Raw genomic sequence first — 23410 nt, 5'->3', positions numbered from 1 at the left:
CACTTGTATGACTTTATCTCTATTGAAGATGTTAGGCAGAATGTTAGCCTCAGTCACCACTCACTTTCATTGCATCTTTTTCTTTTCTCCATACTATTAAAGTGAATGGTGACTGAGGATCTCAGTCCCTAATATTATGCAATATTATTAACATCTCATTTAGTGTTCCACAGGGGGGGAAAAGTCATAACAGTTTTGCAATAATATTATTATGAGTAAATTATAGATTTTTTCCTCTTTTTTTTTTTGTGTGTGTTTTTTTGGTGAAATATCCCTTTAACAAGGGATATTTCTGATGTGTTAATTAATAGTGCTTCTTCACTATTTTATTCTGCCTTTGGGTGTTCATGGATGAGTTTGCATGACCTTCAGTTTATATACAAAGTCTGATGGTGCCATCTGCATTGACCAAGATTTTCTCATATTTCATTTAGACTTTGACTTTTAGAAAACATTCTTCAATATTTTTACAACATCAGTCTGTGTTGCTGGGTAATATAACATGACAAATTATTACTAAGAAGTGACCCATTTCTGGTCCAACAATTTCTAGTACTTTACCGTTTCGCATTGCGCCTTTGAATTTCCATGAATGGCTTTGCCCTTCACCTTAAATACAAAGTCTGTTGGTGCCATTTGCATCAAGCTAGGTTTTTTCCCATTTATAAACAGTTTATATTCTTCACAAAGTGTTTCTTTAGTCAATATGATTTGTGGAAATTGGACACCCTCTCCATGTTATTTTTGGAGATGTTTCTAAAACATTCTGATGCTTGTGACATAAAGGAAGAGTGTCTGCCAGAACCTCAATTTCCAGATTAAATGCACTCAGAAGAGATGAGTCAATTGGTAAGAAAAGATCCCTGACCCTTTTTGCTTAAGTGGAAATAGAGTTCACCTTCCAAGGGCCCTGGACCAAAGCAGAGAATCTCCTACAGTGTGTGTGTGGTGTTATCCTTGGAGAAAGCTTGCTAACATTCTGACCTTCGTTGGGGAAACAAGTCGATAAGTGAAAAGGCGGCTTTCTCTACGTGGGTGATCTAGTGGAAGATGGGAATTGCTGGTATAGAGTGTAGAGAATGATACCATAGCCTCGAAAGTACTTCCTTTCAGAGGCTCACAAGGACAAAGAGACAGTGCAGAAGATACTTATTGCTTGCCTTTGGTAAAATTAAAAAAGTACAGTGCAGTTAGACTATTGCAACCGGCTTTTTCATTGACATGCTAATTTATCTTTGTCTCTAATTGAGTTGGTCTTGCCAACTCAAAATAATACAGAAAACAGCATTGAACATGCATGATACAATAGTACAGTCTACATGTTTTTGATAATACTTTTAAGAATTGCGTATTTGATGTTTCTTTTACTTTCAGCAAACATTTAGGGATCTCTTTGAAGAGATTTTTTTTTTTTTTTTTACAAAATATGGCCTTCCTGGTCTTTTGGAAACATGTTACTATACCTACATTTTTTCAAAATAATTTTTACAGCTCTCCTTGTATATATTGTGACACTTTCCTGAAAAATAAAATACTAGAGGCATTAAAATAACCATGACTTTTATTTCCTCTCACACAAATCTTTAGGAAAACAGTTCAGGAAATAAGTTCAAAAACATTTACTTTTCAATTTGTTCTTCACACATCTTTTGACATTAAAACACTTTTTTCTATAGTGAATGACTTGTAAGCGAAACATTTTAACATTTGCATTATAACCAGATACATTTATAAGCTTGTTCGAGTGCAAACAAATTGTGTGGTAGCTCAACTGATGCAAAAGATCGGGGTATAAGTCCTGAAGAGCGCACAAGTCAACACATGAGTTGTAAGTGTCAAATAAGCACAACAAAATAACCTGGTCACTTCAGATATTGCATTTTTCATCTCACATTTGCATTTTAATCAAATCAAATCAAATCACTTGTATACCTAGTTTTTTTATGACACTTATCGGTTATGTTTAGGGTGAGGAGGTCGGATTTGTTGATTTAAAACTTGATATGGCATTAACCTTAAAAACTTCATCTGTTTGGGAGAAAATTGAACTCTCTTTTAGTGCCACTTAGTGGAAATTTCACCTCGTAACTGCCACAATATATGTAAGGAGACACACAATATCATTTTGCAGAAATGACATCACAGTCATGCAATTTTCATGAGACCTGGAGTATGGCAGTGAATAGTTTTGTCTTGCCAGCCTTCAGTCCCAAAAAATTTGTAACAAAGATTGCATCTGGATTCAGTTAGTAAAGAGACCTGATTTGTGTCAGAGTACCAATATGGTGTGTTTCTCCATAGATAATGTCTTTGGAACAGAGATGTAGGAAAATAGAAAAACTTAAGGTGGTACTCCGGCAAATGTTTGTCCAGACAGCTGTGGCATTTCAGATGTATGTCATGAAAGCATTCTGTACCCCTTGCCCTTATTGAAGAATTAATCTTTGAAATAGATCAAAAACCTATAAAGCTATGTTTTGTGTTGTAGAAGTATTTTATTAGTTTTCTTGCCCTTTTATGGTACACTGTTCTCATTAAGCTTTTTTTTTTTTTTTTAAAGTGCTACAGCTCACACATTTAGTATATACTGTTTGGGTAGTACTGTTGTATACAGTATCATCTGTGTTTGTGGTCTTTCCTTATGCACCTAGCTTGAATCTTTGAAATAGAACAAAGTTGTAAATTACATTTATGCATTTGGCAGATGCTTTTATCCAAATCAACTTACAGTGCCCTTATTACAGGGACAATCCCCCTGGAGCAACCTGAAGTTAAGTGCCTTGCTCAAGGACACAATGGTGGTGGCTGTGGGGATTGAACAAACAACCTTTTGTTTACCAGGTCAGTGCTTTAGTCCACTACGCCACCACCACTATATAAAATGTATATAGTGTTCATGAAGCTTGTTGAATGGCCATAACTTACACATGTTGTGCATTGAGGACTGTGCCTGTGGTGGTTCCATATGCACCTCCCTGCTGGGCGTGACAATTTAGACAGAATATTCTATTAGTCCTGGCTCTTGTGCACACTCATTACAGGGTACTGCTAGGGCCTAGAGTCCTGACCTTGAAGGCCCCACCATCATTACAATGACTGCCTATTCAATGCCTCATATTATTAGTGGCAAAACCTTCAGCCCGTACAAACGCAAATCCTCCACACGCTTGGTGTTAAATTTTTCACCCCTTGTGGAACATAAATACTCTCACAATTGAGTTTATCCACAAGGCATATTCCCCACAAAGCATCCACTTCTCCCCAGGGTGGAAAACATGGCAAATGCAGGTCCTGCCTTTAGGCTCGATCCCACTTGAGATGTAATTACCTCCACCGCAGTCATCCAGAGGGGTCTCTCCACAGAGAGGCTGTGGGCACTTCTTATATTTCTTTTCCCCATCAAATCTTTTTCATCACAAATCCCAGAGCTTAACTTGCCCTGCGTCCCAGAAAATAGGGCCATCATGCGAAACTCTCAATGCCAAACCAGGCTAATTCTCTCAAGAGCGACTGAAGTGGTGTGGAGAATGAAAGGAGAGGACTAGTCGAGCAAAAAGGAGATAAGAACCTGCTGGTGTTTGGCTTCTCATTATTCTGCAACACGTCTGTTGTGCACGGGATCAAGAAGTTTAATTTGTTTATTATTAACTCTGAGATTAGCATGGGCGAAGGAATAGAAAATATTGTCATTTCCAGGTGCTAACTTAGAGGCATTTGGTACACGATCAAATAGTCTTCACATTTCCAAAGACGAGGCTCTTGAGTAGTAATTTTTAAGCTTGAGTTGTAATTTGCCTGCATTTTCCTAAAGTCTGGCTGCAAAGGGGATAAGAAACAGAGTTGAACCCCCCCACCCCCCGGAAGTCCATATGGTCCTCTCATGACTGTCAAATGAGTTTGTACCTGAATGACAGATTTGCAAAACGTGTGTAAAATCCTAACCAGCACATTCAGAAATGCTGATATGTAGTTGACAAAAAATCTGGATGCACATGCAGCTGAGGCCATTCAGAAATGGTAACATATTTCAAATCTGTTTCCCAAAAAAAAAAAATGACAATCTTCCCTGTTGGAAAGACCAATAAAAGTGGTCTCCAGTATAGGCTGGGATTTGGATGCTGGTCCCCAGCATGAGATGCTAGTATTCTAGTATACCAGGCTTCTTAACTACCTTAACCATCAAGACTTCCTTGCTCAACTAGCTTCAAAAACACATTTCTGGTTTTGGTTGTTAAAGAGCATTGCTAGACCAGCTCTGGCAGCATACACTAGCCTGGACCAACATGGAAATGTATGTTGGTCTAAGCTCATCTCTTTACCTTGTCTGTTCTTTTCATACCAGTACTTTAAAACTCTCCAAAACTGCTTTCCATGCAATGGGGGTGGCTGGAGAATTTTCAGCTGTGCCAGTTGCCACAGGCATAGTTATCAAAGTACAACCAAACAATTGCACCATTTCAGATTCAAGCTGTATTTCTCTCAAATGCTGTTTTGTCACAGAGGAGTCAATGTGTTCAGCCATTTCTGGCTGGACTCGCCCCTCGTTGGGGCATGAGAGTATGCAAAGGGTGAAAGTTCTCTCTGTGTCATAAATCTGCATGGCACCTGCTCCCCCGCACTCCTTCGGCGCGTGTTGTGAGGTCAAAGGTACTGCATAAGCCGTACATCATATTTATAGTGCTCATTGGAATGGCCTGCATGTTTTGGCAGCTGAAGGCAGCAGGGAGACAGAATGAACCCTTGCAGTGTTTCTGTCGGAGGAAGGACACATTTTTAAAAGGAGAGAGGAAACATAGGAGTTTTGAGAGGTTGAACACTGAAGCATGTGGGAAGGAGATAGAGGTGAAAAGTCAGATGAGGTTGAGAAAGTAACTTTTTTGGCCAGTACTGTAGAGATCTCTCACATGTGACCTCCAAGATTCCTAGGTGATTGTTTTACTATGTCAGACATGTTGTAAATCCACCCATGTTTCACCATTCCTGTTGCAGATAAATCCACTTGAGAGAAATATATGACTTTGGATGTTTTGCATGTTAGTGTAATTTGTAAAGTAAATGTTCAACAATATGTCTGTCTCTCAGTAAATCAGAAAGTAGCACAATGTGCAGTCCTCATATATGATAGGATAAATCAAAATGAAGTGCAGCAGAGCAAGTTTTCTGATTTCTTTTCAATATATCGTGTTTCTACATTTGGTTTATTCAAACCAGTCAAAAGCCACACTAGATTCAAAATTTTAGACTCAATTTAAGACTCAATTTTAAGGTGCTGAATGAAATACCATTCCGTTTTGGTTCTTTGTGTTTTGTAATTATTTTTGCAAATAGGGCACATTTCAACTGGAAATGGATGGAGGAAACTGTTGGGCATCACCCTTTGTAAGAGCCAAGTAGAACAGAAGGCAATGCCTTTGCAGCATAAAAGAGATATGCATGTAAGACATTCTCATTTTCTTTCCAAAAAAATTGTGTAAGAATTTGTGTTTGTGTGAAGAGCAATTTAGGAACAATCAAACTTGCATGTATCCTCCTAGGCATTGATAAAGAATATATAGTTGTCCTTGCTGCAGTATAGTAGTATTTTCAAGTTTTATTCTAACTTCTCTGTGGGGTTGCATTAATAATTCAGCAGGACTGCTGGTAAGGGTCTTGTCCAACAGCTTGCAAAGCACTGATTGGTCGAATCCCCCAGTGTGAAGGCGTATAGGGCACAAGGAAGCCAAAGACAAAGACACTACTTGGCTCAGTTTCTCTTAGAGAGCTTTACCATTCATTTAAGCCTCTCCAACCAGAAAACCAATTAAGCCAATTAAGGATGAAAACACAATGCATCTTGTTCTTGCCACTCTGCATAAAAGATAGAGGGGGAGTAGGGAAACATGCTTCCTTCTGATGAGGCTAGTTAGAGATTGGGACGAACTGAAAAGTCCCATAGTGTATTGTTTTTTTGTTAATGTATCTGCATCCTGTTGGCCTGTTGTTCTTGGTGCACTCGTGCATGGCATTATGGAAATTAGACACTGTAGAGTGCTGTTGGAGTATAAGGAGTCTCAATGTCTGAGTATACAAAACAGATATTATGTTCCATTTTACAGTTTGATACAGCAGTTCACCCATACATAGGCGATTGGATACATAAATGCATATCACTCAGATATACAGTATTTAACTCAATGGCATAAATTAACTTTTTTGTGCATCCATTGTACTTTTTTGTAGAGTCGAGCATCTTTAATTGCTATTTTTCACCACTCCAAGGGGCCAGATCCATTCCTGCATTCTGCCAGCACTATTTTTAATATTAATTGGACATACAGTATTATAACAAAGCTCTCCAGAATACTCGATTCTGATTGGTCAACGGCGGCATCTAGTGTTCTGATATTTCAGAGTAACAACCGTACATCCACATATCACTCCAGGTATTGCGAGCCATCTTTCTTGCCCCTCGAATCACTGTGCAATCTCTACAAGTAAGTTAATAAAATAATTTAATCTCAAATCAATGTTTCATGTGCATTTATTTATTTATTTGCCAAGTAGTCTTGTAATAAGCTGTATAAGAAATCAAATGGTCATCAGAACTCAGACGCAAACCAGAAGTGGATTTCAGCTGATCAGCCACTTATGTCTTCACACAAAATTACATAATTTCAACACAAATCAATGTTTAATGTCCATTTAATTGTTTATTTGGCAGGCAGTCTTATAATAGGTTGGATGAAGTCAGACGGTCATTTTCACACCAACAGAACTCAGATGCAAACCAGAAGTGGATTTGAACTGTTCAGCTAGCTCTTTCTTTTCACATATTTACATAATTTCACCTTAAATCAATATTTTATGTCCATGCATTTATTTATTTGGTTAGTAGCCATGTAATAAGTGGGATAACGTACAGTCAGCCAGTTGTTATTGCAAAATAAACCCCTTCAGGGTCATACAGGGGGTTTATTTTGCAACAACAACCAGCTGACAGTACATTATCCCTTACTTACAGTACATCTTGCTGTTTACTTAGTGTCTTGCATCATGAGAACAACATTTTTAAGATGCCGTGTCAAGGTAAAAATAGTTCAACAGGATTCACACACAGAGGATCAATAAAGTTTTGAACAAAGGACCAATTAGACAAATCTGGGGGGTATAAGCATATTTATATATGAAAAGTATATTAAGTGTTTATATTTGCAACGGTGTATGTTAATACACTTATAAATGCACATTGTTTAATTCTGTTTAACTTTGTCTAGTTATTTTTAATGCAAGAACATATCCTGTGTAAACAGTGCTTAAAACAACCCTACAAACTATGCTGAGATTTTTCCCAATCACACACTAGCTTCCTGAAAAGAAAACGGATGCTAAATGGGATTCAGTCCATGCAGGCAAGCGGAAACGAAGCAGCCTGTTTACCCGCTCACCAAGCTTTTGTGTCCCCCGATTGCAGCATAATGCAAAGCTCTCACGTTCTTTTGCATTTGCCTTATTTCATGTCTGTCTTTTTTTGTAATGTGGTAGGGTTCTGCATGGAGGGCCTCTCTGAATGGCAAAACAGAAACAGATTTGTTAAGCCCCCCTACTCACCCCAAACTTACCCCCATGTCTTAAAGCACAACATAGGGTTTGTAACGAATGAAAAGAATGTTCTCTTTAAGCTGTTTTCAACCACTATTCCAGCCTTCCATTCTTTGTGGGCTTTCCTGTCGGACGTATTTTTTACATTATATTGTTTGTCAGTGCTTTGTAAAGAAATGTTCAGTTCTGTTGTGCCTCACCTCTTTAAGGCACTGACTGGACATTTCTTTTAAAAATTTCAGCATTGATTATAAACACATTCTTTGTTACAATTCATATGGTGCTTAATAAACTTTATTGGTTGATGTTTTTAATGTGAGCCTGTGGTTGAACAGTGTCCTGGTTGGAGCCCAGATGGCCCTCCGCTAGAGAGATTCTTTCCCAGTGATGACACTGCGCTCAAGATGTCCTGAGAGATTGTACAAACTTAGCTTGGTTGTTTCTTAGCCAGGCTGACAAGAAACGGAAGTTTTCTGCTTGGAGGGATCCTGGAATTTGACGGGGCAGCACTTACTGGCTCGCAGTGTATCCCAGTTGGTGTGGCCCTATGTCAGAGGTCCTCTGGAGTTTCTAGATATCCTTACAGGAATCACTCCTCATCTGAGGTCTAACTGGACATGAAGCCATTTGTCAGTATCTGTATGGAGAGCTTCTTTGTATGTATTTCCTCAGATAGACAGCTGTGTGATCTGCATGTTGCTGCATCAAACAAGCCAAAATAGGATAGTATATATAATCATTTTAAAAAGTGTAATTTTAAAAGAACAATTTAGAGCTCATTCTCATTTTTTTTGAGCAACTTACCAATTTTCAGCACCTAGAGTTTAAGGAAAATGTCATAAAAGCATCAGAATAGTACACTGAATTTTAAATGAAGTCTGAAACTGTCAATAAATAAACATGATTCTACTCCCAAGGACAAGATCTGAAAGTGCAAAAAGTTTTGGACAGCAGTGGGAAAAAAAAAGTCTGGTTGTGTAACTGGACTGCACTACTGTCTTTACAATACCCAACAAACACTTTACAAAGGTCTTCCTGATACCACAGATGCGTGCATTACTATACGGTCAAAAAATAAATAAATAAATCAATAAATACCATAAACTTTATATAAATAAATAAATAATAATATAAAAATAAAACTGGATAACACCTCCGAAATCTCCTCCAAAAACTTATAAATGAAATCTCAAAATGCATAGCCCCCTGTTGAGATAAAAATATGACATTTTCCTCTCATGTTTGGAGAGAGAGCTTTCCCTTTCTCTATGGGGATGTTTTTGTTTTAGCCTTTGCTGTTTTGTTAGGTGATGCTTCTTGAAAAGAAGGCATAAAACAGTCTTAGTCAAGAGGAAAGAGAATGTGTTTCACTCTCACTTGCTGCATGTGTCAAACCCTCACTCCCATACCGATACAAAACCAGGGCTGAAGAGGGGGGTCCATCCATACCTAAAGAGACACCCCAGCATGAAGTCCAAAGGGTCCCCATTTTCACTTACCCACACATAGACATCACAAGAAAAGAGAGAACATCCACCAAACTTGCTTTGAATATCAAGCAGAGAATTAAGAGTGAATAGGAGAAAGGTTACTATGTGTACGATATTGAAATTGAAAAAGGGGGGCGGCCTCACTACCCCCACTGCCCCTCACTGCCCATATTGTCTTTGGTGTCTCTGTTTGGGTCTGGCTCATTGAAAACATTTTCATCATGTGGTGAGATAAGGAATGGTTGTGCCGTGATGATTGAGGTTCCATTTGTTGAAGTGGATGTTTTCGGGTAGTTTGGGATTAAAAATTAAATTGTAATCTATTGCGTCTTGCTGGAACTGGAATTATCATACGTAATGGATTTTTTTTTTTTTTTTTTTTTTTTTATGACTATCTTGGAATTTGGTGGATTATATCATATGATAAAAGCAAGCTGGCCATTCCGTTACAAATTGGATTATCCTGAGAAAACCCTTTATCATAATGTTGGCATAATGGGAGACAATACTGGTCCTAATTTGACTTAATCCTTGCTAATTTGGTACAAAATCAATCTTTACGGACTGATTTGACGAATTGTTAATTTGGCTCACCATGGAGCTCATTGCTCTGCTTGTCTCTGTTTTGGTTATGTTCATCATGATGGGGGTCCAGCATGGAGGCACCCCAGGAGTTCCTCACCATGCAAGTCTCAGGAACCCACCAAACCAGTGGTCTAAGCATCTACGAGTTAGCTCGCTAAGAGCCCACCACAGCACCATGCCACTGCGCAATTCCAATAGCAAGGCGCATAAATGTTACCAGGACTTTCAGAGTAAGTTCAAAATATCTGAACCCTGAAAGCCAGTGTTTTACATGAGGATTAGATTAGCTCTGAATTATGCCTGGAGTTTTATGTGTTTGTACACTGATTCAAACTTACTGTGTAGGGGCTGTTTCATGCTGCTCAAAAATGTTGAGTTTTTGATAGTGGTTTAGCACTCAAATGGAAAACGAACATTTTGGTGAACTGTAGCTGTCATTGAGCTAAAGTGTTTCCAGTTGCTGAGGTTTTTGGGACTTTTACACTAAATGCTACAAAAGAGATTTAAACTACTTTGGCTATGTTTATAGTGCTTTGTCCTTTTGTTTTAAAGTTCTGCGCTCCTAGAGGATAAATGAAGGATGGATATTTGGCTAAGATGTTGGAAGCACATTCCTCTCTACTCACTATAAAACTGCCATAGCCAAGACTAGTACATTAGACTTTTTGCCATCGCTCTGGATGGCTGAATGTCAAGAACTTTGGTGGCAGGACGTAAGACAGAACCAGGGTGCGAATTACGGTGGGGTTTGACCCGCCTAATCAAGGCTTGAACATGAAAACAAGATGTAAATATGTACATTTCTATAGCTCTGCTTGATTTTAAGTTGTAATCTGGGCCACCATAAAATGGGCCATACTATTAACATTGCCTGAGTGAATGTGTGAATGTTTTGAAAAAAAAAAAAAAAAATATCTGTGCTTGTACAGAGCACCACAAATGTAAGTGTCTAAAATGCTTGTGTACAGTTCAGTTGAATGGTACTTTTTTTTTTTTTTACTTTTTTAACTGAATGCTGATGATTCGAGTGTATGAATCAAGCTGTTTTCTGAAATAACAAAAAATAACCACCATTCTAACAACAAAGCTGAAATAAAAGCTTGCGTTTTACCTGTCAATCAGACATGCTTGGAAGTTGCGTTCGTTACTATAGCAACATTAGGCTGTGGGTGCAATTTCTCAGAATCATCATTGGCCGGTAGAAAGAAAAAGACAAAAACAAAACTGTAGTGCTCTTTCTGAAATTAAAATAAGATAAATGTTCTCATGTCATATAGAATAACATTATTAAGAATAATGAATAAATAAAATCAGCTCAATTTTCTGTTTTAAATAACCTGATGCTAGTTTTGTAAGAACCAAACCTACTCACAAATGCAAAAAAAAAACAAAAAAAAACAAAAAAAAACATTGTTATTTCTTGAAACCTAATTTGAAATGTAATGCGTTACATGTACATTTGTTAATGTATATAACCTTAATGTAAAGTGTATAATTAAATCATAAACCCCAACTACAACAACACAAACCCACTGAAGGTCTTTGTGTAATTTGCACACAGGACAAAACAAAGGTTAGTAGTTTAGGCACTTAGACAACTATAGTTTGTGAATGTGAATGGATTTCTTTACACAACTAATGCTTTTTTTTTAATGGATGAGTTTGACTGTATAGTGAGGGAAAAGCAGCTAATATTACGTTTTAAAAAGTATCCCATGTGTCACCTCATGAAACTGCTTGAAAAAATGCCCAGCGTATGCACGCTAGGCAATGTGTGGTTACTCAGAAAAAGCTAATATACAAGACTTTTTCAGTGAATGCATCATTCACATACATCCATGTGTGTTATTTAATAGGTTTGATGGCTTTATTATTATTGAAAAATATGGACTGTATTAGAAATGAACAAGGTGTATCCTTGTGACTGCTTCAGTAGTGCACATGCAACATAAACTGGAAGCAGGTTCGAATTCAGTCCGTCATGTCCAATCCCACACTGCACCCCTCCACTTTCCCATTTGATTTATACTTTTCTCTTTCTACATCTTGAGAAAAATAATAATAATAATAATAATACAAATATATATATATATATATATATATATATATATATATAATATTATTGTTGAGTTTTATATTCAGATTTGAGGTATACATTTGTGAAGTGTCAAACGGACTAATATTCGTTACTAATCTACAGTGTTTCTTCTGAAATACCTGCTGGAAATCTGTCTGTCTGCAGTGTCGTGGTGACCAGTAGAGGGAGATGTCGAGTTAAATTTGTTGTTTCTCGGAACGACAGTTGCCTGGTGAATGCAACATACCTGAAATTCACTGCCTCAGATGAACATGCTCACATATAAAGCAGAGGCATAATAAACTAAAGACTTCACATAGGCCCAAACGATAAAGATAGAGACAAACACACGAATGAACCAATTTGAGCTCAACATGTAAACATTTCCTTTGAAAATGTTAATTATATCACTTTATAATTGTCCACAAAAACGCGTCGCTGATAAATTATTAAGATGAAACAATTAAGAGGAAATTATTCTATTTCACCCACGCATAGAATGGCTTTTTAAATGTAAATTCATTAAAGTTTGATCTGACACACACACACTTGCCTTGAGGGAACCGTTTCTCTTACAGCTGCGAAGCATGCGCGGAAGAGGTTCATTTTCCTAAGGAATAATCCATTGTTCTATCCCTCGGAGGGGGAGTCTGGGACGTACCATCTGAACTACTATTCATGCCGTTTGAATGAAGTACCGTTGTCTCAAATCCCCTCTGCCCGAAGAGACGGGGGAACCACAATATATAGATCCAATTAATAAAAAAAGAGGGGTTGAAAGAAGAAAAATAATAGGGGGAATAGCGGAACTACATTTGGACTTGTAAAGCAATGGAAAAGTGGAAGTGATCTCCATCCGATGGACTTTAGCAAATTCTTCAGCATCAGCTGCTTCTCTTCCTATGGAAACTGAAGTTTCAGAGTTCGAAAGGACTTATTCACGGTGTTTCTGAACGATGTGACGTTGGTCACTTTTTCTGGCTGGAAACGTTTGGACAGACTAATAACATTTAAAACTTTGGAAAAGAGTTTGAGCTCGTTTTTCTCTTTCTATTGGATTGTCTATGTGAGAGTTTGGGATGTTACCAGCGGAAATAAGCTGACCAACGCTGCGCTTGAAGAAATTTTTTTTTTTATTATAATTTTTTTTTTTTTTTTTTTTTTTTTTTGGCGGGGGTGGGGGGGTCCCTTTTCATGTCAAAAGCTTGCACGGCATATTTTAATATTGTATACGTGTTTTATTGAGTGATTTTACGTTGAGCTTTTCATTCATTGGGACTCATGCGCTGGGAGTGCAAGCGCAAATAAACTGGATTATTCTCAAATTACCGGGAACTTTAAAAACTCAAGAATTCTCGGAAAACGGTCATATTAAATTTGGAGATTATGAAGGATCAAAAACGCACAAAATTCTGATTTTGTCATTTTTGCGGATTACACGAGCAGCGCAGAAAAACGCGAATTGTTGAACGATGACGGGGAAAGTTGTTGGATATGCGCTTTTTATCGCTGTTTTACACATTTGCACAGGTACGTACCTATATAATTGGATGCAAACATTTGTACGAATACTGAGTTTCTTAAAAAAAAAAAAAAAAAAAAAAAAAAATGCGTTATGGCTCATTTGAAATAAACTGCACGCTTAAACTCCGATTTGGTCTGAAATGTGTGTAACGCTAATAATGACAAACGTTTTGCGTACATATTTTCGTATCTGTCTATGGGTTTCTGTGCTTATATTACTTTTATATAAATGTTTCTCACCGACTTGTTGAAGTTATCACAGTTATTTTTGTAACCTAAATCTCTCTCTCTCTCTCTCTCTCTCTCTCTCTCTCTCTCTCTCTCTCTCTCTCTCTGTTACACACTTCATCTTCTGCAATTGTAACAACGATAAACATAAAAAATAAAAAACATTATTTTTGCACGCATGCTTAAGATTTAAAGTTTGATTTAAGATCAATTGAAAACACATTTGCATCATAGTGCATAGCTTTCATTTGGTAAAACACCTGTCATTTGTGATTCAGGAATGCTTCCCCCTGTTCTTTGCAGTCAGATTGCTGTAGTTGCTTTGAAATATAGATTTTTATTTATATTAATTGTATTTTTTATTTATTTATTTATTTGCACTAGATAGAAGAAAACAAATGCAGTTTCTTTCCTCATTAACTTTCAGTATAGCTCCAGTTGTATTGACTATGACCATGTGGGATCTTGCAGAATCTAATAGAAACGTGTCATTTTTACTTGATGAATTCATCTTGTTGCAACCCATGGTTTTTGAAGGAGTTAAAAAGGATTTGATGCAGCATTTCCTTAATGTGTTTTGTGGTTGTGCTAAACCTGTTTGCCTTGTTCTTGTGGATTAGAAAATCACTTGTGACTCAAACTAAGCATTTGGGCAAAGTTCACTTTGACACAAAGTTTATAATAATTCATCACTCACTATTGTTATTATTGCACTTATTCTCATAGAATTCATGTCTTTTATTATTAATGATTCATATTGAAAGTCTTTTTTTTTTTTTTTTTGTGCATTTGAATGCACAAAACATTTTCAGGTTTGTTTCCGGTTTTGCTTAATAGCTGTTCTTGAACCGTCCCATTCTGAGCTCACTGTCCTCTCTTTAGTTTACAGCCACTGGCAGCCCTGGGTGGAACTCTTCTGAGCAGAGATTTTGACAGAAAGCCTAAGCCGAATGTAATAGACCTGCATAATCCTGGTTGACGTTGGCCCTGATCCTCTTTCTTCACAAATAACTGACTAAAGCTGAGCTAAAACAAACTATCACACTTTTTACCTTTAAACCTGATGACATCATCACAATTTTAACTGCATTCCTTTCTATTTGGGTTTTCAAACATGCCACCTTGGACATCGGCGACAAATGGTGCTTAGTGCAGATACTTGCTACATTTTTAAGGCAGCTATCTTGTCCTCCAGGTCCCATTGAATGGGGCTTTTATAATGCTCTTTGAAAAAAAAAAAAAAAAGATTTAAGGAGACAAACTGGTTTCAAGAGGCTGTCATGACTTAAATCGTTGATTGCTTTATTTTATTGCTGTAGTTTTCTTTGTTATTACCATTGAGCTTGATGTAATTGTATTCAAGTTAAAGCGTGGAAGAATTTTATAGCTTATTGCTGTCATGTTTGCTCAGTGTCTGTCATTATTACAGAGCGTGGGGGGGGGGGGGGGGGGGAGATCAGGATTTACAACTATGACTGAATAAATAAAACATAAGGTAACAAATTAAAGACTTTACACGCCGACTCAAGATTACAGATTAAGTGATTGCTTGATTAATGTAATCATGGATAAACAGCTTTAATCGTGTCTCTCAAGCGAACTGAATAGGAGAAGAGGATTGCAATATGAAGTTGTATATCAGGAAGGAAATTAATTCAGGAAAAAGCATGGATTTCCATCCTGTGTGTGCTTGTTGTATTGAATTCTAATGCAGTTGCATTAAGAATTAGCTGCGCGGTGCACCACTACTGAGAGGCATCTTTGGATTGAGGAAACAGTGTAACACCTTGACAAGCATCCACAGGGAGAATGGTCAATGGGTCACACTTCGAACTTCATGGCGTAGCTCATCTTCTTTGGGAGATGGGGACTATGTTTGGAATAGGATAATAGCTTACTATTTATTTAATACTGCACAGTTTACAATGTATACTGCCTAATATGTTCCTGAAGTAACAGTTGGTTAAAGGGATAGTTCACCCAAAAATGAAAATTCTCTCATCATTTACTCACCCTCATGCCAGATGTGTATGACTTTCTTTTTTCAACAGAACACAAAGAAAGATTTTTAGAAGAATATCTCAGCTCTGTAGGTCCATACAATGCAAGTGGATGGTGAACAGACCTTTGTAGCTCCAAAAATCACACAAAGAAAACATCCATAAGACTCCAGTGGTTAAATCCATATCTTCAGAAGCGATATAATAGGTTTGGGTGAGAAACAGATCAAAATTTAAGTCCTTTTCTTACTCTAAATCTCCACTTTCACTTTTACATCTGAAAGTCACATGTGGTGCCTGTTTAATTTTACTTTCACATTTGAATGAGAGATTGTAGATTTAGAGCAAGAAATGACTGAAATATTGATCTGTTTCTCACCCACACCTATTATATTGTTTCGGAGAGATATGGATTTAAACACTGGAGTCATTTGGATGACTTTTTATGCTTCCTTTATGTGATTTTTGGAGCTACAAATGTCTGATCACCATTCTCTTGCATCATATGGACCTACAGAGCTTCGTTTGTGTTCTGCTGAAGAAAGAAAGTCATACATATCTGGGATGGCATGAAGGTGAGTCAATAATGAGAGCATTTTCATGTTTGGTTGAACTATCCTAAGACAATGTGCTAGCAACACCAAGGTTTTGGGTTTGATTGCTAGGACACACACTTATAAATTGTATACCTTTAATGCATTATAAGTCGCTTTGGATAACATGCGATTGGAAATGAACCACTTAAGAGGACTTTATATATTCAGTTTTATGTAAGATGTCTTAAATTTGTGAAGTCAGATCAAATAATCAGTCAAAAAAAAAAAAAAAAAAAAAGAGAGAGAGAGAGAGAGATTTGTTTTTATTATTCTATAAAATTATTCCAGGTCATTCTTCAAACTGGAAACGGAATGAACATCATACCATTGCATTGCATGCTACTGTATACTGCAGTTATGGAATTAAAAAGTAAGAGAAGTATGGCAGTGTGCTTTTCTGAACATATAGCCGGAGAAATGCTCAAACTTTCTGGGTTACGTTCCGGTACTCTGTTATTATGCTAGACATTTTAAAACTAGGTTCTATCTTTAGACTTAACTGTGTCAAGGACGGTCTGTGTTTTAGCATAGTCAGCAATGACATTACCGGCAGTGTTGTTCGTGATTTGACTCTTAACCACCAGAAGATGCTTTACAGCAGTGGTTTTTAACTGGTTTTGCTTGAGAACCAAGAAATTATATTGGACATCAAGTGCCAGCCCAACACAGTACTAAATTGTTTATCCTACAAAAGTAAGTAAAATATATTCAAAATTAAACATGAAAAATTTATTAAAATTGCCATGAACCGCGTAGGCCCAACAATATGCAAAATTATTAACATAAAATTATTATTAAAATAAGTCTGGGTCATATTTTCATTTATCTTAGATAGTTTTGCTCATGGTTTTCAAGGATTAGGGCATGTTACGCTACCTGTCCATTTTGACCTAATCTAAAAATCTACCTAATTTGGCTACTAAGTGATGGACATATTTGAGCCGAAAAGATGTAGAGTTTGATTGGATGTGCAACCTTTAATGTCAGCACAAAATATAGGGAAAGTTTTCTTCTCTAATTTAAAAAGTTAACTGAACTGTTTAACTTTTTCGGAGTTAAAATACTTTCTCCTATCCCAGCTAAATATGCAGAGACAATTATAAGTAAGCCATTCATAGTTTAATTTTCTCAAAAACTGTAAACACTGTATCTCTATGGTGCTTTAAATTGTACTCTGTTTGTTTGTCAACCAAAGCCGTTAATCTGTTTGTTAGATCAACAGAAAGCAGGGACATATTGGCAAAGCTGTTTGAAAACCTTATTTTTGCAATTCTGTTCAGTGACACAAGTGGTGCAGAAATTACACACTTTAGCTTTAATAAGCCTTTTTATATGCTAAATTGCATTTTATTGTTTGTATTTAGCATTGTTTTCCCTCCTGTCCATGACCCTAATAGAACAGACCTGCAACCCATTTTTGGGTTGGGCGCCACCAGTTAAGAACCGCTGCCTTGCAGTCAACTGGAAAATTTCAAGTGCTGTCGACCGTTGACAGAAACAAGGAACATGCCATCTGTAGATTCAAGGAACTGGATGTTTTGGACCAACAGCGTTGATATACGAGGAGATTGTCTTGATTCCTGACAACTGCGCAGCTTTTTCTATTTCTTTGACAATGAATGATGGTGTTGTTCTAATCACTGTCTGTCACACAGTGAGGCCTGTGAGAACTTGTTGATTAGCTCATGTCTGTTGTGAGGTTGGGAAATGATTGTTAAGGCAAAGCACATCCGTCATGTGGCCCTGATTCATGTCTAACCGCAGGAGCCCGTTTTATTACTGTACGTCAAACTGTCCCTATTAGAGGCCCAAATGTCATCTGTGAAGAATTGAACACCTCTTCCATGATCTCTGAAAATCATCTCCACTTAACCCAACAACACAATCTTTAAACGATTAAACAATGGCAATTAAGCCCATACAGGTTGTGAGGTTGTAAACAAAGGTTTGTGTTTGAGATGTATTTGGTTACTATAGAAATACACAGTAATCACCTGAGAGACCCCCTCCCTGGTTTCTTAGTGAACAGGAAGTCCTTGCCTCATTTCACCATTGCAAAGTCTTTCAATCAAACTAACCGGAAAAGTTAAGTCACACCCCGTTATTTCACATTTGCATGTGATTTGGACAAGAGTGGCCACAGTATTTTATTCGGACATTTATTTAAAAGTTGCCTCAAGTATATGGCTGAACCCAAAATTATATATCAATAAGTCCCCTTTCTGTTGGTCAGAGTGGATTGTAAGGGGGGTTATTACACTCGGTGACCTGTATGAGAGTGGAGTGTTGAGATCTTTTGAGAATTTGGGTCATCATTTTGGGATTCCCAGATCTCCGTTTTATAGGTATTTACAGCTACGCCACATGCTCTGTACGGTTTTTGGGAGTAGCACACACCCCCCTGAGGCAGCAGATGCTGTGGGAGAGGTGATTACTGCTTTTGGAAAAGGTCATGAGGCATCAGTGTATTACTCCCTGCTAATTCAGAGTCTGGGGGATGTAGCTTTAACTTCTATCAAGAGATTATGGGAGAAAGATTTGAATTTGGTATTGGAGGAAGGAGTATGGACTAGGATTCTAAAAAATGACAAGTCTGCATCTAGAGATGCAAGGGTTCGCCTTATGTAATTTAAGATTTTACATAGATTTTACTGGACCCCCTCTAGATTATATAGGCTTGGTTTTAAAGACACACCCACCTGCTGGCATTGCCAATCAGAAGTTGGAGACACAACTCATGTCTTTTGGGGGGGTGTTAAGATTCAAGATTTTTGGTTGAGGGTTCAGTAATAGAGGGGGTTAAATATTGATTCTGTTTGTAAATGTTCTTGCTTTTATTTGTTAATGTATGAATCAATAAAAAATTTTAATCTGAAATACACAGTATTGGCCTTGATGTATAGTGGTGTTGTTCAGAAGTGTTTTTTTTTTGTGCAAGCAAGGTACAAAATTAACACTTGCCAAGCAAGTATGTGGGGTAAAATTGACTTTGATGAGTAAAAAAAAAAACAGTAATTTTATAAAGAACTACAGTAATTCATGGTTTTAATCAAATTGTAAGAACGATTGCCAAAGAACAACATGAGCAATCAAATCAAAGACAGTCTGTTTTAGAAAACGCCGTTGCAAAGGATGGTTCATTTTTTTCCCCCACAAACTTTTGTTTTGTTTTTCGACATATGGAATATTTCTTGCATTAAGCCACCAAAACGGACAATCTGAGAATCCAAATTACAAAGAGACAGAGACTGGCTCATCTCGTATATGGGATGCTGCATGTGAATCCTGCACTGCTTGTCACAAATATGCGACGAAAATCGTATGGTCATAGGGACAAAAATTTATTTATTTTATTTGCATATTTACAAATATGTATATATACACTACCGGTCAAAAGTTTTGAAACACTTACTCATTCTTTATTATATATATATATTTTTTTTCACATTTAGAATAATAGTAAAGTCATCAAAACTATGGAATAACATAAATGGAACTATGGGAATTATGTTGTGACTAAACAAAATCCAAAATAAAACTGTGTTATATTAAAGCATCTTCAAAGTAGTCACCCTTTGCCTAGAATTTACAGACATGTACTCTTGACGTTTTCTCAACCAACTTCTTGAGGTATCACCCTGGGATGCTTTTTAAACTGTATTGAAGAAGTTCCCATCTATGTTGGGCACTTATTGGCTGCTTTTCTTTATTATTTGGTCCAAGTCATCCATTTCAAAAACTTTATTTTTTTTAATTAATTTTTTTTTATTACATTTTAGTTTTATAATGAAATCAATTAATATGGTGGCACAATTATATTTTTGGTCTACAAAACTAATTTCAAACATTTAAGCATACACCTTCAGATCAAAAGATTTTTAAGATCATTAGAAACATTTCAGTCAAGTGTTTCAAAACCTTTGACCAGTAGTGTATGTATGTATATATATATATATATATATATATATATATATATATATATATATATATATATATATATATAAAGCAAAATCCTGGCTGGTAAGAAATATTTTTGTTTATTTTTATTTTTTACCCTCAATTCACCCACCATTGGCAGGTGTGGCAAAAAGTTAATTTTGGGACTTTTGTATCCGATAAGATGACTTATGCACATATAGAAGTGCGTGCATACATTCTTAGAAACATTTTCAGCATTTTCGGTTGTTGGAAATTACCTGTGAAACATTAAGGCATTCCAATCATCTTTGCTCTGCATTGCCGCTTGCTCGTGCCAAGTAGAAGTGACTGACGTGGTTGACTGTAAACACTTGTTTGCATGATAGAGCATGAGTGGGCACATCTCAAAGCAAGCGTAGCATCAGGGAGTTTCTATCTCTCTGAAAGCTGCAGCATATTTGTGTATTTCCAACTCCACATGGTGCTGCTCCTTCTCTGATCCACTGTTATAGATGTCTTGGGTGGGTGCATATGCACATGAGGAAAAAATAGATTGTAAGAAACACAAAGAAAGCGCGAAAAAAAAAAAAAAAAAATCTCCCAGAACCCTATCTATCACATTAACCCCTGTGGTGCAGGTCCATGGAGGTTTGGATGGATGGTCTCTTAAGTGCAGATAATACATAGTCAGTGTCTGACGGGGCACAGCATGCACCAGAGGTCAATTAATGGCCTCTGTTCTCGCAGGTGAGCGATGTATCCGTCTCCAGCGTTCCTTCTCTACTCCTTACCTCCGTTCGGTACCTGCACACTGGCCTTGACGACTCGCATGTAGCTTAATGAAATGATGTCAAGATGATGAAACTTGCATTGTAGCAATAGCAATAATAGCGGTAATAATAATATTGTCATCAGCTATGGCATTATTAAAGGGCTAGTTCACCCAAAATGAAAATTCTGTCACTTACACACCCTCATTGCAATTCCAAACCGGTATGACATGGGCCACGTCCACAATAATACGTATTTGGTAGAAAATGCATAGACCTTATTTAGAGTAGTGCCATCTTTGATATTTAATGGGAATGACTATGAGGCTGCGAGGGATAGATGCACCATCTCTTCAATGGCACGCATGGAACAAAGCAGTATTAAAGCTCCTAGATTACATCTGATTTTCCACAACTCATGTTGTCTGGAGTTTTTTTGTCTACTGAATGTTTTTGAAAATATTTGTTTTTCAATGTTTTGTCCACAGAGCGATCCAAAAACACTTTAAACTGCAGTAGACAGTACATCTATCCCTCACAACCTCATTGTCATTCAAAAATCAAAGATGGCGCTGCTGTGAATAAGGTCCATAGATGTTGCTACTTTATGCCTCTTATCCACACTGGAATGACATTTTGGAGGGTGAACAAATAATCAAAAAAATTAAATTTTTGGGAGAACTTTCCCTTTAATACCAATATCGCCAATTTGTCTTGTACAATGGTTAGCGGTACAAAAACTCTGGTAGTGTTGTGGATGTTTCCCACCAGGAAGTAGGTTTTGAGAACAGGCCAGGGGATTAGTAACCATGATCCTCACACACCTGTGAAAATTAACAGCGCCCACTGAGCTGTGTGTGCAGCATTCACCTAAATCCCAATTAACGTCTCCCTAAGCCTAATTAAGCGGAATTAATCTACATGGTGCTCCGGATTAGGGGGCAATTGCTGGGTTTACAAATCTGTACAGACTCAGTACAGGGTGGGATGAGAAATGTTTAACTATACGGTAGGATTGAACAGTAAAACACTATATAACCTGCATCTAATGCATCAGGTATAGTATAGATTTAAAAGAAAAAAAAGAAAAAAATCTGACACAGAGCAGAAAACTATAGTGTACTCTGCAAACTGGTGCTGCTGAGGCCCTATTATGCTTTTTGGGATTTTACCATTCCTTTAGTGTGTAATATAGCTGTTTATGTATGTACAAAGTTACAAAGCACAAAGTCCATGCAAAAGGGAGTTATTTTCTCCCACAGACAACACTGCTCAAGAACTATAAAAAACAGCTGGATTGTAGTCAAGCCATTTCTTCCGTAAAGTATCTACGTCATTATGTAACACATTTACGGGCTACTTTGGCCCGCACTCAAACAAACGTAGTTATAGCCGAGGCCAGGATGAGCTGGGTTAGTGTTGTCGCCATGTCGAGAAGATGCTGTTTTCTTCACTGCGAAAGCAAAACCTTTTTGTTTGAACTTCCAAAGGCAGATGAATTGAAGAATCAGTGGTTAAAATGTATTTTTAACACTATTCCTGAGCAGTACAACCACAACCAATGCCGGATTTTCAAGTTGGTTACTCCTGAAAGATGGTGCAGTTCCCACTTTGTTGGGACAATCTGGCACTTCAGAATAATTATTTGTGGATTTATCTGCTACCGAGAGTTCAAAAGCGGAGTTTTGTGTTTTAGCTACGGTGTACACCCAGTGCACAGCTGTAGGCCTCTGCTAACCTGCTAGCTAATGTTATTGTGTTGAAATAGTTTTGCTACTCAGCTGCAGGCCCACATTTACCTACAATTGTGTAGAATTTAGCAGATTGTTTGACGTTCTTACTCTTATGAATAGTGATCAAGTGTGGAGATGGATTTATTTTTACAAACGGTCATTTTACGTCTGCAATCCACGGTAGTGCTTGGCCAACTTGCTATGTAATGTTATTGTTTACTGTTATTGTATGGTTTACTATTCAGCTGTGGGCAGGCTTTTACCTAAAACTGTCTAACAAAATTGTCGATCTCAAGAGTCTTATATAATTACAAGCTGTAATGTTACGGCCGCTATCCACGGTAGTCCACAGCTAGCTTGCTCACTAACCGGGAGTAAGCCTCTGTTCTCCGTTCATATCTCTGGCAAAAAACGTTCGGTACACCCATTCCAGCAAAAGATGACTAACTTAGATACACTACATGTCTTTTACTTGAAGCTTTCTTAGGTTCACAATAATCAACAGTGTACTTGTACGAAAGCTACTAAATTAAAACTTACCACTGTGAAACGTCCTGCTCAAGTTGTGCTTGCGATGGTGGTTCAGGTCGATCAGCTTGTTCTTCCAAACTTTCATTATAGGACTCAAACTGGTAAGGCAAAAACTGACGCCATTGTTACCATAGTTACAATAGAGTTTACAGCTGTTAAGGAAGCCTGAAACTCAGTTATGGTCAGGGACGTTACATTTCCGACACACGCTCTACGTGGTTGATCGATCACAACAGACTATGCCAGCTGACCAATTAAAGCAGACTGGGCTTTTCTGAAAGGGGGGCTTTAAAGAGACTAATAATGTGTTTTTTGAACATTAAAGCGTGTAAACCTATTCTAGTAGACCCCCAAAATAAAATCATGAACCTGTAAAATAT

General features: G+C 37.3%; 1 protein-coding gene across 2 annotated transcripts in view; it reads left to right on the top strand.

Moving 5' to 3' along the window:
- LOC127429840 (roundabout homolog 1-like) overlaps positions 1-23410 on the top strand; it is a 353547-nt gene that overhangs the window by 123377 nt on the left and 206760 nt on the right. The window contains exon 1 of one of the 2 annotated variants that reach the window (XM_051679116.1): positions 12921-13260. The exons of the other annotated variant lie outside the window; for it this stretch is intronic. Within the exon in view, the coding sequence (XP_051535076.1) occupies positions 13203-13260 (58 nt within the window). The 5' untranslated portion in view covers positions 12921-13202. Of the gene's footprint in view, positions 1-12920; positions 13261-23410 lie in introns of those variants that run through there. 2 annotated transcript variants of the gene reach the window in all.

This window comes from Myxocyprinus asiaticus, chromosome 39 (genome assembly GCF_019703515.2).
Source record: "Myxocyprinus asiaticus isolate MX2 ecotype Aquarium Trade chromosome 39, UBuf_Myxa_2, whole genome shotgun sequence".
NCBI classification, from domain to species: Eukaryota; Metazoa; Chordata; class Actinopteri; order Cypriniformes; family Catostomidae; genus Myxocyprinus; species Myxocyprinus asiaticus.
The sequence above is the reverse complement of the archived record's forward strand: the minus strand, read 5'-3'. Positions and strand labels throughout refer to the sequence as shown.